A 16321-nucleotide genomic window follows, 5' to 3' on the forward strand; every position below is an offset into this window, starting at 1 on the left:
TGAAAAACGTAAGCAATTATTGTGAAGACGAAAAAAAAATCAAATATAAATAAGGAAAAGAAATGTGTACCTAGTTGAAGTAAAGAAGAGGAGATAGAATTTGAGTTTTCCGATATAATAATACATACCTATTCAGAGGCGGATTTGCAGTCTTGGCCGCCCTAGGCCCCAGACCATGTAGCCGCCCCTTTCTCAGTACCCATCATATTGACCAGGAGTATACAAACTTTTCAGTAAGTTCCTAGGGTCAAAACCGTTTTAATTTTCCTGCCATTATCATTCATGGTTCATGGGGTGAGATTTGTCCAGGTCTTGGCGGGCGGTATGTACTTAGGAAGTAATTTCTTGTTATCATCTGTGACTTTTTTGTCACGATTGGCCGCCCCTAATATCTGGCCGCCCTAGGCCCGGGCCTACATAGGCCTAAGGGCAAATCCGCCTCTGTACCTATTAAATTTTTTACTTAAAGTGAATTTTTGGTTTCAATTAATAATTACAGGGGTTTTTTTGGTTGACGGCCTATCATTTAGGTACTTGCATTCAGAGATCTTCTCATAGAAGTAAACTCGTCACACATGGGGCGATGGCCGAATATTCTCTTTTATTTTAGGTACCTACTCCATATTTTTAATCGATATTTCTGTCCCGATCCGGTAACTGGAACCGTCGATGTTATTTCTCTGAGGAACCGGTTATTTTTGGAATTTTATACGTCGCGCCGCAACCGTTCTTTGAAACCGAAGCGGGAGAAAACTAGCAATTTTTAGAACACGAAAGTATCGTGGCGACATTATGTATATAATACAATACATTCACGAAATATAGGTATGAACGCGTGATTAAAACAGTAAAAACATCAAGGTGTTAAGTAGTATCGGCGCCTTGGCTCCTTGCTGCATTACTGCTTTAATCGCACCCGCACAGGGCCGGCCCTGACGTCGCGTTCATTTTGGACAGGAGCAGGGCTTGCCAAATCGTTGGGAATTCCTCAAATTTCTAAGATTTATAAAGAATTGGGTATTTTTTTTGATTATTCAACCATGTTGAAAAATAATATTTTGATAATTGTGCTAAGGTACTATATTTGGTTTTATTTCACACCAATTTAAAAAAAGATCATTTTTAGGCTGAACGAAATAGAAAATCCGAAAATGAATAGATAATAAAAAAAATAAATGCTAATTTCAATAGAATTTTGTTTCAATTTGGAGGTAAATGAACTTGTGGGGAAATTGAACGGGTATTTTATAGATCAAATACATTGACAACTCTGGACAGGAGTTAAAATTATTTTGGTACTCAAAAATTGAGTCGTGTAATTTCTATACCCGCTATATCAACTTTCATTGATTTGGAGAAAACCGCAAAAAACTGTCACATCTCTAGCGTACATGAGTAATTGCATTACAATTTTTTATACAATGAATTGGAGTAATAAAATTTCTAAAAGCATTTATTTTTCTATATGTCTAGCAATAATTAAGTAATTTCGATAAATAAAATGGATAAAGCGGATTTTGATACTCAATTCGTGATATAGAGGCTTTTGAAAGTCAACTGAGCCGACATGGCGGGTTTAGAAACACACGCGTAGATCATTTTGACACACGAGCGTGGCGTCAGAGCGGCGGCCATATTGTATTTTGGCAAAATAACTGCTTGTGATTGGTTGAATCCGATATAGAGGGTTTTGATAGTAACTTTCTGTATGATATAGCGGATTTGGTTTCTCACTCGCAGTTTTAACATGGTTTTTGGTCGTGATAAGGAGGGTTTTGAAACTCAATTTTAGGCTCCTCTTATTGCTCGCAAAAATGTGAACAAGATGTCATACTCAGATCATTTTGTCAAAAAATCGGATATAGCGGGTATAGAAATTATAGGATTCAATTGCTAACTTCTAAATAAGAATTCGATTAAAAAAAATATTGATGATTTAACGGAAAAAAATTCGATACTAAATAATATTAAAAAAAGTATGTCACTTATTATGTATGAATGCAAAGTAGGTACCAACTAACTCAAATATTTCATCCATTTCAGAAAAGGAAAGGCTTGCAAATGCTGAGTTTGAAACATTGTCACCGGCCAAGCCATCTTACTTGGAAGATGACCTCAGTAAACTTGTGGGATTTATCAAAAAAATGACAACACTCTACGGTCTTTGGGAGGACGACTGGAATGATGAATGCTATGCCGTTATCAAAGAGTTCATGATGGAACCAATGCACCCAATAATCACTATCTTCTTTGACGATGATAAGCTTACAGCAATGCTCGGCATTCCGACCACGCCGGTTTATGACTTAACATATTTTTTAAGAGAGCCTGATATGATTTTTACAGTAGATGGGTTTCATGATGAAGTCACTTTTGGCACATTTGTGGAGACTGTTGAAGGATCGCTTCTGAAGATGCTGGAACTGGTGTATGCCCCTGTATTCTTTTCAGTGACCAACTGGCCTGAAAGTATCCTTTGGATTTTGTGTTATCGAAGACAGTTGGGAAAGAATAAATAAGAACATTAGAAATGCCTTCCATATAGATTTAAAACTAAACTAACTGTTAAACTTTTGGATCAAGAAATATGCCCACATGGCATATATTTCCTTATGTTCTTCTTTATTCCATGGTTGGAAATTAGGGTAATTATTCGGGTTCGCTGGCCACGCTTGTAAATGGACGTTATCCCATTCAACGAAAGCGAATTTTCGTTTTACTTAATTGAAAATTAGAATGTTAAAATTAAATATTTACCAAATGCCTATTATAATAATTAATGTGAACCAAAAGGTTTAATTTAAAACAAATTGTATTAAGCATGGCCAGCAATCCCGAATAATTACCGGAATTAGTTTGGCAATGCTTGTTGTGGCGAAAACTCTGTGGGGTGCAAGAGAAATGGCCCATTGTTCTTGCACCCCCATGAACCATCACTGCAAAGGGAGAGCTGTGACTCTGAATTAACCACTTAAAAGGCGCCTTATTATCTAAGAGTCCTTTTCCGGGAGAAGATGAAACCATAGTCAATGATTTAGGATTTAACTTATGGCTCCTCCTATTCGGTTGTGGCAAATAATGCTTATTTTACTTACTTTTCGATGGTTTAAAGCACACTTATTGTATGTCCAGAATAGTTCATTTTGTATAATATTTCCTTAAATCTAAGAACAGATGTAAAAAATGAGTTTTGTACTCAGATGCACATGTTTCTGGCAAAGTTGACTAATTTTCACTACAAGACACAAGGTATGACTGTCATGTATGTCCCAAGAGAAGGACTGACCATGTCGGTGGAGGAAGCCAGTACCAAGAAGGAGTATGTGGCTCGCCTCGAGGAGGTGGTGGTCTACTGGACACATCGCATGAAGTCCTGCATAGAAGACCAGATTATTAATGCACAAACCACTTTGTTGTGTCCATCAGATCAGATAGATTTTTGGGGATACAGATGTGAGTTTTTCCTATAAAACTATCAATTATTTACAATTTCACAGTAAAGAAGACAGATACTATCACCCATTAGGCTGGAATTTACATTACCGTCTTTTATACCTGTCTGTCTAACGTTGTACCGAAATTGTCACATTAAATAGATATGTATAAATACTGTTTATGGAACTGTTTGCAAAAGAAAATCAGCATAGTCCCGTCCGAAGTATTCTGTTTGAAGAGCCTGTGTTGCGTAGAGTCAGTACACTTGACAATATCACCGGCTCATACAATCTTACTATAGATCGGCTTTGTATTTTCTGCTAAACATGGCACCAACCTTAATATCATGAAACAATTAACTTTGTGAGATAAAAAAACAGTTTTTTTCTTTTCCAGATGAAAATTTAAGCGGTGTACATTATCAAATTCAAAACCCTAACGTCCAACGAATTGTACAAATTTTGATGAATACACATTCATCGTACATCAAACACTTTCTAAAACTGTGTGAAGAAGTAGACGAGACCATAGCCGAAACTAAATCAAACATTGAATATCTGCAACTCATAAGAGGGCCGTGCGATGCAATGGAAAATGCAACTTGTCCCGCAGATATTCCTAATCATATTTCCAAAATTTTAAATACTTTCAGATATATATGGATGGAATCTCCACATCACAATACAGCAGAAAAAATGACCAATCTCTTCAACTCTCTGAGTAATCAGGTCATCATTCAATGCTCTATATCGATCGATCTCAAGACGTTATTTAGTGGAAAAACAAGGAAAACAATGGATTCTTTAGGAAAGTGTATCGAGTGCTGCCATAAATATAAGGAAATTTATTACGCAGTTGCCGATACCCATAATAACATGAACCCTGGCACTTGGGAACTTGATAACGACGTCATCTTCAACAATGTAGATTCATTTGTGCAGCGGTGTGTAGATGTACTAGATATTTGCAATGGAATGGTCATATTCGGACGGTAAGCTGATTTATTCTTCTACTACTAGTATGTAGGTTATACAATGTTGAATTATTTTTTATATTCTTAGTAATTTATAGTATTAACGAAGAAGAAAATATACCAATGCCTCGTTTTGGCGGAACGAAAGGCGAAGAATTTGAGAATATTTGCAGCAAAACTGAACAACTATTTAAGGATGCACTTTCCATAATAGAGGAAAAACAAGAAAGTATTCTTAATGTACATGACGTCAGCTGGTACGATATAATACTGGAGTTTAGGAATGCACTCCAACACATTGAGGTGATTTCAAGCTAACCAAATTTATTACGTATTCAATAACATTTTGCCGAAGTACTGCATAATAACACTATAAGTTTTATCGTTACAGGTGTTGATAGAAAACTTGTTGAATTCTGTATTCCATACTATTAACAATGTAGAAGAAGGAGTCCGAGTTCTCTGCGCCATGTTTTATTACAATAAGAGAGTTAATCTGATGAGAGTGTTCGAAGAAAAAACCACACAGGCAAGCGTTCCATTCATACTATAATTAGGCCATTTCATACTGACAGGCTGTTGCCTTTTTCCTTTAATCAGGTCATGAAAAGGCTGGACCTGTTGTACATTTAAATTTGAACCTGGTGTTCCAGGTTTAATTTCTGGAAGACTGGAGATACGTTTACATAACCAAAGTGTGAGGCTAAAACGGTTCCATGATATTTCATCAAAATGACAATTAAACACACATTTAAAAAGTGATATAGAGTGATTAAAAGTGATGAAACAAAAACTAGGTTATGACTTTATATCACTTTTTGTAGGTGTGTTGAACTGTCATTTTGACAAGATACCCGGTCACCGGCTAAAACACAATTATAATCAATTTTTCGAAGAAAACTTCTTCGGAAAGGTTTTCACTTTATGATGGCATTATTTGTTTTAGTAAAAAAATTAAGTTTAGTATACGTTTGATCCTGAAGAAGTGAACACTGTTCACGAAACATGTTGATTGTGTACTAATAAAGTGATGTAAACAAAGTTATTTGTCTTTTATTAAAACAATTAGAATCATTTTTGTTTACTTGATTTGTAGGTTTGGGATATCTTTGGAAATGAAATAGAAGAAATAAAAGAAAAAATGGTCGAAGAGAGAAAAAGACATCCTGCCAACTCTCCGCAGTACGCAGGGCAAGCCATCATGCTGTCCTTGAGGAAGGATAGGTTGGCCTATGTGAAGAAGGTATGCAATAGTTGCCGTAGCAGTTAGTTACTAACATTTAAATTATAAATCAACTTCCAATGAAATTGGAATACACTACATACTTACTTCAAAACTAGAGTACAGTTTGACAATAAAATTTAAAAATTCAATTAAAAAAAATTCTAGTTGAACTAAATTTTTTCATTACTACGAACACCGATTTTAGAACAAATTGAAGTACATTCAGACGTGAGATTAGGCTTAGTTCCGAATTTTATGACAACACCTCGCTGCCTTAGTTCTTGTATGTTCAATAGACCATTTATCAAATTTTACAGGAGACTTTTTTTTGTTTTTACAAGCAAATTCTAAAAAATTCTCGATTTCGGTCATTTCGTTTAGTACATATGTGTAACAGGAAATTATTAAAGATCATTTTTCGAAGATTGAAGCTATATTAAGCCCATATTATGACTTTAAAGGTGGATGTTGAACATGGCTTGAAAATGATGAATGATTATTTTGGATATTGAACATATTGTCTGGAGATTGAACAATTCGGCTCCCATAAGTTTGAGGTATTTTTTGTTCAATTAGCCAATTAGTGGTAAATTGTATATAAAGGGTGATTTTCAGATTTCAAATACTTTACTTTTATCTTAGTTTACTTAAAGTATTACTTTAAAATATACAGAGTCCTTGAGTTGATTTTTCACAAAAACTGCTCTATATAAATCATCCAATATTTTGGAAGTTTGAAAACAATGCACAAGTACAAAGGTACCTACCGCTAATATACTACAATCGGTTGTCGGTGCATGCGTGGTGTGAAATATTCTTACATCGTACGTATTACGGCCTCATAGGTGGTCTAGGGGTACTCTTGACTAGAAATCCGGAGGTTGCGGATTCAAATCCCGGCGTGCGCAAGTAAATTTTATTTGATTAATTTATGTTATTTCACAAATTATTAATTTAAAATAACAAATTGTCTATTTGCGGCATGTTCCAGAGAGGAAGATATGGTGTCAAGACCGCCAAAAGAATTGAAATGGCTTTAGCCGTGTTTGGTGATCAGATCTGAATAGATACTCACATACCATCTCTCTTCTCCTTCATCCTCCTTCCTCTCTTTCTCCTCTCCATCTCCTTCCCCTCCACACTACCTTCAGCCTCACAATATACTAATATACCCCAATTGGGGATTCCATAGTCTCACTGGCTCCAGATGATTGGGAGCAGTCAAAACTGTGTGCGGTAGGTATTCCATTAAAAAAAAATCTCGAGTGATGCGTAAAATTATTGAAGTTCAATTTTCAGTTGAAAATTTGTTTTTTTTTATTGTTTCGTTACCTACATTTCATAAATATAATTTTTAAAGTTAACTTACTTTAGAAAGATTTTTTTTCTTTCGGAAGGTCTTATTTGCCGTGAGCTTATTATTTATGTTGATTATCGTGATTGAAATATTATTTTTTTAAATACTTTCAGCTCTTAAAATCCTAAAATTATAATATCCCGCGATTTGGGTTATGGGTGTGCGCTATTTAACATTACATTTATTGTTATTAGTCGTTTGCCTAGTTGGTTTTATTGTAGTTCGCTACATAAGAATATGTTTATTGTTTTTTATGTGATTAAAAAAAACAAATAATCAAAAACTTTTAATTGAATGAATTCAAAATTAAAATATTTGGACTTCGTTTTCATCAGCGATCTCAGCAGTGATAACGGACTAAATATGTGTCGTAGATGTCTTTCAATCAGACTATGAGGACAGTCGACTTTTTGCACATTTCCATGTCCTGGCTCTTTTGTTGTATTTCTTGAATAAAAATAAGTTTCAATGCACTAATATAATTTATTAATACTCATTTTATGTAAAAGTCCTAAGTTTGTAAATAAATAATTGAATAAATAAATAATAAATGAAGCATCCTGTATATTTACCTAGCAAATTCAAGAAGTACATGTAAAATATGGTGAGAAAGCCTATAAATGACATGATTTTAAGACTTACCTTTCTATTTGAGCTACTGTTCTTAGGTTTATTGATTCTGGAGTCGGCGAAGTCGTTTTTTATTTCAATAACAGTATATATTCGCAATTAAACGTATTTTTAGTGGAACAATTTCGTTGTTAGAAAACAACTAATAATCAACATGGCCGCACATTTTAACTAGCCGGCTCCTGATTGGTTGACAGTGGAGATTGAACATTCAAGACCTCAACGTTCGGCTGGATGTTAAACAAATATCTATGATAAAATAAAATACTTTTTTGTTTTAAAACCACGATATTTATTAATTTAAGAACCGACCGGTTTCGCTTTACTTAAGCATCATCAGGGTACAAATTAATTAATTTGTACCCTGATGATGCTTAAGTAAAGCGAAACCGGTCGGTTCTTAAATTAATAAATATCGTGGTTTTAAAACAAAAAAGTATTTTATTTTATTAAATATGTCAAACCACAAAGTGATTGCTTTCTACAATAATAAATATCTATGAACTTTTAAAAACTATTATATTCATAACTTTGAGTGTTTGAATGTTCAATATCCAGGAGATTGAACAAATAAGAACTGAAACATTATTCCGTGAGTGGATATTGGCACTCGAAAAATGCTTAAAATGTCTATTGAACATACAAGAACTAGGACAGCGACCTGTCAATTTTTTTCTTAAAGTTTTTTCGTAAATTTTCACATAAATGACTTCTTTGGTCGAAAACACAATAAAAATCATTTTTCTGTTCAATTATCTCACTTAGTACATAAGAAAATAACAGGTTTAAATAATAATTTACCTTGATGATGCTGCAGAATAATCTCCTTTCAGAAAGTTCCATTTATTTAAAAAAAGCGTCTACACATAAATGAAAATATGCATACATATTTACATTGACAAAACCATTAGACGGCTCGGTAGGAGATCGCCATAATCAAAAATATTTGGATTTTCTTGTAGCGCCGTTTTTCTAAAAAAATAATCTCAAGGGCGATATGGTTAGGTGAGGTATTATTATCAGCGCCTTGGTAATTCAGCGCCCGGAGTGAACTGCTCCAATTGCGCCAGCGTAAGGCCAGCCCTGCGCCTGGCAAAAGGTGAAGAATTTTCTTGAACCTCCCTCAATTAGCTAAAGGCTTTATAAATTTTATCATTGTATGGTTTTAATTTTGACCACCACAGACCACACCTACCAGAAATTAGATATAGTTCTGTAATATCAGGAATATTATCAATATATTTCTTTAGAAAAGAACAAACTTCATTATATCCCTTTCTTCCATAATAACCTCAGTGGTAAGTGAAAAAACCACTCTTTCCAGTTTTCAGACTATAAATGCCAAAGTTGTTGACCCACAACTGCCTATAAAATATTGCTCAACATGGGGTTTATTTTTAAAACGGGACTTGTCCCCTTATAAAACTAAAGCTAAATTTCACATCCGTGGTTGAAATTCTTTCACAAAACATGTGTCTACTACAGTGCTCCGCAACCGGTGTGCCGTGGCACACTGGTGTGCCGTGAGCCGGATACAGGTGTGTCGCGGTCAAATTCAATGTATTTGACATTTTGCAATATTTCATTACGTATTTAAAACACAATGACAAAATATTTTTCATAATATTGTCTATTTTTGATTGTCTGTCGATACTGTTAAAAGACGTATTCACAATATATTAGGAATACTGATTAGAAAACTGTTATTGGCTGAAAAATTTGCGCTTCAGATCGATGAAAAAACCGACATTAAAAATAAAGCACTGTTGATAGCTATTGTACGTTTCGTTGACGAGAACTTTATTAAAGAACATTTTTCATTTTTAAGGAGGTTCAAAACGAACTACCGATGAAGAAATTTTTCAAGTAACCGATGATTTTTTCAAAATATATAATATTAAATGGAGCAATTGCATTGCTGTTTGCATGGATGGCGCGGCAATGACGGGTAGTAAAAAGGGTTTTGTCTCTTGTGTAAAACAAAAAAATCCAACGTTACAATTTACACACTGCTGCATACATCGCGAAGCATTGATGGTCAAAAATTTACCGGAGGAACTTTTGAACACGATGAATGAATGCATTAAAATCGTAAACATAATTAAATCAAGAGCCCTAAACTCGCGAATCTTTGGAATACTCTGTGCAGAAATGGGAGCCGAATATGAATCCTTTTTGTTTTATACTGAAATTCGTTGGTTATCCCGAGGCAATGTTTTGACTAATTGTTTGAGCCACGTCACGAGGTGCGTGAGTTTCTTTTAAATCAAAATATGCCCAAACTATATCAGCACCTCGATGATAATTACTGGATAGCCAAATTTGCATACATGGCTGATATATTCGAGCATTTGAATGAACTTAATAATGAACTATGGCAGAAAGAGTTGCAAAAAGGATGTTTGGAAATGTACCAAAGGACCAACCATAGTACAATTGAAAACAAACAATTTACTGTGGATCTGGCCCAACAACATTTAAGCAGAAATTTGGTCAATATTTTTATTCCATTAATACGGAACATTACCATTGGATTTGAAATCCTTTTGCAACCAATGCAATAAATTCTACAGAAACACTGCCTCTGCAAATTTGAGAGGAATTTACAGATTTAAATAATGACATGACATTAAAACTTCACTTCTCCGAAGATCCATTAAATGTTTTCTGGATTTACGTTAAAAAAGAATATCCTCGGATTTCCGTCAAAGCATTCCATTTTCAATGACATATCTATGTGAGGAAAGTTTTTCAACGCTTGTATTAATTAAAAATGATAAGCGGTCATGCTTAAAAGGTCTTAAAAGGACCAAAAACTTCGGGTTGCGCTGTCAAAAATCGAGCCGAATATAAAACTTTTGTGTTCATTGAAACAAGCGCAGGTTAATTTAACAATTAATCGCTCATTAATTTATTATTATTTTATAATAATTATTAAGAACGGGTTGTTTCGGAGAATCTGAACAATTCATCAAATTTCAACGTTCATTTTCAAGTTCTGAGAAAGACTTTTTCAAGTTCTGTTTTTATTTCAGTTTTGTTAAGCAACTAGCCTACAATGATATAAAAACAGAACTTGAATAAATCTTTCACAGAACCCGAAAATGAACGTTGAAGTTTGATGAATTGTTCAAATTTTCCGAAACAACCCGTCCTTAGATTGCGTAAAAATAAATATGTTATAGTTATATGTATGTGTTTATACTTTTCAAATAAAAAACAAGAAATTATTGTAAAATTTGTGTATCAATTTAATACCTATATATTTTAGCTTTCGGTGTGCCGCGGAATTCTAGGAAGAAATTTGGTGTGTCGTAGGTGAGAAAAGGTTGCGGAGCACTGGTCTACTAGATAATAAAACTGTATTCAAATGTCAATTTGATCAAAACATGGACAAGTCCCTCTTTTATAATAAACAATCAAATTATGATTTTAGTAAAATGTGAGATTCTGTTTGGATAGGTGATGGATTCAGCCCAATGGATGATGACTTGTAGTAACTCGACAGATTACCTTTATAAATATGAGTTGCTGATTCAAGCTATCGACTTGACTATCAAAAATATCTGGACATCTTGGACGGTATGTTTTACTTACATAAAATACTGTACTTGTAATTTGAGTGCTCAGTATTAGAAGTTGAATCAGTGGTTTGAAATTCGCAATATAATAGTATTGAAAGAGTCTTTTCAAAATTAAAATAATAAGGTTAACTATGAACTACCCAAGTACCCCTGCCATGTATATGAAGAATATTTTTTGTACAACTACTGTGCATTATATATATATATTTTTTTTTTTTTGAAATACCCACCTAAGTTTAATGTAAATCTAACATTTTAACAAGTGGTTTAATTTGCAGCTGACTGTTGACGAGAATATTGGCGCGGGTTTGAATAGAACGCTTATATGTGAAAGTCGATCTAGAAAGCTTCTTCTTGAATGCAATGTAGATAGGTGAGTTTATATGGTAACTTTTAATAATGTACATACATAAATTTAACATTCAACAGTTTTATTTATTTTACAAGAACTTATTTCTGTATTTCTGGGATAGAATTGATTGTAGAGCACATTCAGAATACATTTAATTGTGTTTTTAACCCTTCCCTTACAGTGCTAGAAAATCCCTCAAGCTCCGGTGTACTTGGTACATAGGGTACACATTTAGGATTTTGTCATTTTTAAGTTGGATAAAAATGAACAGTTTACATGTTATATTATATATATTACGTAAACCATTTCATTAATAGTTCATATTAAAAAAATAATAATTTAAAAATGGCCAAATTTGGATCCTACTTTTTTTTGTCCGGTCTCTTGGAAAACTTCTTAAGAGAGTTTCACTGTATACAGAGATATTTAAATAATTATTACAGGCTTGTCAAATCAGTTGACAGCGCCGGCAATGAAAGGTTTAACCTTTCCCTTACTGTGCTAGAAAAATCCACGCGTTCCGGTGCTGTGTAGTCAATACACATCTCAAAATAAGCAATTTGATATCGGAAAAATATGAATATTCATAGCTAATCGCTTATGTTTATTATATTTTATATCAAAAGTGATAATAATTGTAATTTAATTGCTGAAAACATGAAAAAACCATCGGCAGATGCTAAAAAAACGTGCTAGGGGTCCACATCTAACGACGGTCAGCGACCGACTGGCTGGCGGCTAGCACACACACAGCTATGCGGTCGTAGGTATCGATGGTCTAAATCAAAATATGTACAACTGCGGACGTGTGGATTTCTCATGTTCCCGCATAGCGAACTAAAGCGGGACATCAATAGCGTGTCATTTCCTCGCACACTCTTCGCGTAGCAGTGTCACACGGTTGATTGTATTGGTTTATTTGTTTCCGATTTTTAACAAAAATCTCTGATTTTTAATTGAATTTGAAAAATATGTAAAATTTTATTTTTTAATTCAGTGCATAAATGTATAGCGGAGGAATACCTAAAATCTAAACTGAGAATTTATTATATTTATAGAGTTATTAAAGTTATTAGAAGCAGTGGGTAGTAAATACATACCACACAGATAAGGAAAGGTTAATGAGATATTACAGGTTCCACAGAATCCTGAGTTAAAAAAATACAGTATTCACAGACATATGAATATATAGACTAGAAATTAAAGGTGAGGGGTAAAATCAACTGTTGAAGAACGAAGGGGGTAGAGCTGACTGTGATTCGTCAATAAATCAATCTGACAGTATATAGGCATCTCGCATTATAATATCACCATTTAGTTCTTAAAAGTAAAATCTGCTTTTGAATGAATAGACATTTTTACATGGGAGCGCAAATTACTCGCCACGTTATGAACAAATCGGCCAAATCAGTCCAAATTCGGCAAAAAAAAATTTCTTCTATTTTCAGAGTCGAATATTTTGTTTACGTATTTAGTTAAGACACTTTTATAAGTGTTCATAATTTACTTCCCAGTAACAACGATGCGCACACTTGAGAATCGCTACATTCGACCAATGTTGGCTCGATGTGATATGGAATGTAATCCGACAATTGGGTTTATTCTCTTTTTCACATCTATTTTTACAAGTTTTCATATCACAAGCCACTATTTTGCCGTGTTATTTCATAAAATGCCTCGACCATAGCTCGACGCTAGTTCGAACAAGAATGATGACGTCACATTCTCAAGATTCACGGGAAGCCATACGCGAGCCCAGCCGGCTCCAATGGAACCGGTATGGGGAGTGGGGAATAATACGCTTTTAATCACTTAGGGCAGGTCTACTAATATTCATATGTCTATGACAGTATTGGAAAATGGGAGAATTCTAAAAAGATCAAATATTTCCATTACATTTTGTTTACCGTGCTATTTCAAAACTGTGTAAAAACAGAACTGACTGTATACAGGTATGACTTCTAAAGAAAAATACTGTAATAATTTATTTATATCGATTGTTCCAGAAACATTTACAGACAGTTGAGCGAGGCCTGGCATTGGAAAAATATTGAGTGGGAAATTCCAGAAAATTTTAAACCGGTAACATTATTTTCCACATAGTAATTAAGTCATTTATGCAAATAAAAAAAAGATTGTAAAATAAGAAAATATAACCCATAATAAATATGCATTTATGATTAAAATGAAATTCCACCATGAAATATCAGTTACAAAATTAAAAATAATATTAGATAATAATACTTGATTCGGGCTATTTCAAGAATCAGAATAACAAAAGGGTATGTATGAGACGATGTATGGATGTGAATGAAGCAAGTAGTGTGTGCCAAGACTTGATGGTCCGTCTTCTATGCCTACCCCTACGAGAAGAAACTGCGTGATTGTTAGTGAGTTGGTAATAATCTAATATTATTTCTAATTTTTAAAATTAATTCCATATTATGGATTATGATACAGATTTTATTCTTTGTTCAAGATTTTCCTCAAGGACAAGGCTATCATTTATGTGTACGAAAGTGTCCTGGCAATTGTTAAAGGATATAACCGACTTATCAATTATTTATCCGATGAGGAGAGGGAACTATTCAAGCCTCTAATTGATGTAAGTTTAGTATTGATTTATTAAAAACAACTGTTTATTAAAAAAATTCCATTTATCTTGTGACGGTCAATTAATCTCTTCGCAGTTGACTGCATTATATGATGAGCAAATAATCCTTTCCGTCAATTAAAAAAAAAAATTAAGAGTTCACCTTTTAAGAAATATGTACCAATATTATTTATAAATTTTGATTTCACGGTTGAAATAATTTTTAATATGCATTTTTCAAAGCCCGCCAAAAACATGGAAATCTGGCGGGGAACACGTGAGGGTGACGTTATTTGTACCTTGGTTTTGTTAGTTAAATGTTAATCCCACTCGGGTTGGTATGAAATCAGCGATACATTTAAAATATTAAGAAGATTTCCAAAAAACATGAATTCTTTTGAAATAATTTGTATACCGCAGTGGTGACTGTGGTGACCCGATGGGAGTTCCATAAGGACCCGCTGACCAATCACAGGGCGTTTAAGTTTCTTGCGGTTTTAATTGTTTTTGAATGACGATTTATTAATTCTACATATAAATTATATATTCGGAATCAGCATTTGTTGATCTATGTGTTTAAAGCAATAATATTTATCACTCAACTTAAATTATTTTTAGTAGTATTATAACTGTTAAAAGGCATTTGTTATTTTTTGTAAAGCAATTAAAATGTTAAGTTGTAGAGATCTTGTGTTTAAATTTTTTTTAAAAGAAAGACGAACATTCCGGGTTACGAATAACCTGACAATATTTGAAAATCTCCTACTAACACCACAGTAAGCGAAAAATGTTGCTTGTGTTGTGATGGAGGACTTAGCCATCCGAGGAATTTAACACAGGACGCCTGGGTGGGACCCAAACGCGATGTCAACTCAGCCACCGACTGAGCCAACCGAATATGTTGATTGGGTACATTTATTTATTTATCAATGATCCTTGCGACAGCAGAAAAGACATTTCAATTTGTACTAATCAAAATATACTATAAAAGTACAATGACAATGTGCATGCCGCTAAAACTCAGAAACAAGTCCCAGTACGATCAAGGGAGTTGTATGGTGTGGTAACCCTCTATCCCCCATCCATGAAGAAAGTTCCCGTTTTTACCTGAAGGGCGTGCTTTTGAGGACATAAGGGCTGGAAATTTCACCCTCTAGAAATTTCTAGAACGGTCCAAAACATTCTAGAGTATTCGAGAGCATGTTGTCCGGGAATAGTCTGTAACGTTTGGGAACATCCCAGATCATAATGAACTAAAAACAGGATTACAGGCCGTTTCCTGATAAACTTTTAGTAAATTTATAATCGTGACAATACATTGATATCCCTAAATAGTATAAAACAAAGTCATTATCTGCGTCTGTCTGTTTGTGCGCTTAGTTCTTCTAAACTATGCAGTGGAGTTTGATAGGGTTTTCACTAGCATTAAGAGAATTTCTTCCGGAGGGTTTATATATACATATAATACATGGACATTATATTTATTGAAAGTAGAGAAAATTTGAGCAACCCTGGGTACACGTTAGCTGGTTTAAATAAATTTAAAAAACCTGTTTTTTTTACCAAAATACATTTTCAATTTTCGACCCAGTTGCGCCATGCCTTCTCATCTCGGGCCGGCTTGTTGACCGAGGACTGAATCTTCCTTCCTAGGGCCTGGTTCTTATAATTATGTGAACTTTTAAACATGACTTTGACTGTTGATTGATTGAACTATATTCCACAGGGACTGGAGTCAACCGTGTTAATAAATCTGCCAAATCCCGATTGGGTAGGACCGACGTTTATTAAGTACATTAACTTCTGTAATGTCATTCAATTTCAGAGAAATGCGTATATGTTATTGCCAACAAAAATTGATAGAATGCATTGTCATCGACAACGAATCTACATGCCAAGTTAGATGTCGGGAAGTGGGTGAATTTCCACGTCCAAGATTTGCATTAATTCATTCAATCGTTCATGAAGTTTGTATTTTAAAATAAGTAAACCAACAGAGACGTAACATGCAGAGCGGCAGCGCCTAAATAACATTGATGGTTGAAAATTCTTTTCGACCATCGATATACTTATTTAAATATGACATAATATGTCGTTACATATACACTTGTAGATACCTCCATTTTATTAGAGTTCACAAGTTCCGGCGCCGCATATCTCCCGACAAAGGAA

At 34.1% G+C, this 16321-nt stretch overlaps 1 protein-coding gene across 1 annotated transcript in view; it reads left to right on the forward strand.

Annotated features, from left to right (window-relative positions):
* The window catches only part of kl-2 (dynein heavy chain 2, axonemal kl-2), an 80612-nt gene that overhangs the window by 6284 nt on the left and 58007 nt on the right, over positions 1-16321 (forward strand). Inside the window, exons 2-11 of the mRNA XM_089635786.1 lie at positions 2044-2469; positions 3175-3453; positions 3832-4426; positions 4507-4711; positions 4800-4937; positions 5505-5651; positions 11083-11202; positions 11483-11577; positions 13563-13638; positions 14036-14161. Coding sequence (XP_089491912.1) covers positions 2044-2469; positions 3175-3453; positions 3832-4426; positions 4507-4711; positions 4800-4937; positions 5505-5651; positions 11083-11202; positions 11483-11577; positions 13563-13638; positions 14036-14161 — 2207 coding nt within the window. The remainder of the gene's footprint in view (positions 1-2043; positions 2470-3174; positions 3454-3831; positions 4427-4506; positions 4712-4799; positions 4938-5504; positions 5652-11082; positions 11203-11482; positions 11578-13562; positions 13639-14035; positions 14162-16321) is intronic.

The sequence above is a fragment of the Hesperophylax consimilis genome, chromosome 9 (genome assembly GCF_061612785.1).
Source record: "Hesperophylax consimilis isolate HC1 chromosome 9, BYU_Hcon_1.0, whole genome shotgun sequence".
NCBI classification, from domain to species: domain Eukaryota; kingdom Metazoa; phylum Arthropoda; class Insecta; order Trichoptera; family Limnephilidae; genus Hesperophylax; species Hesperophylax consimilis.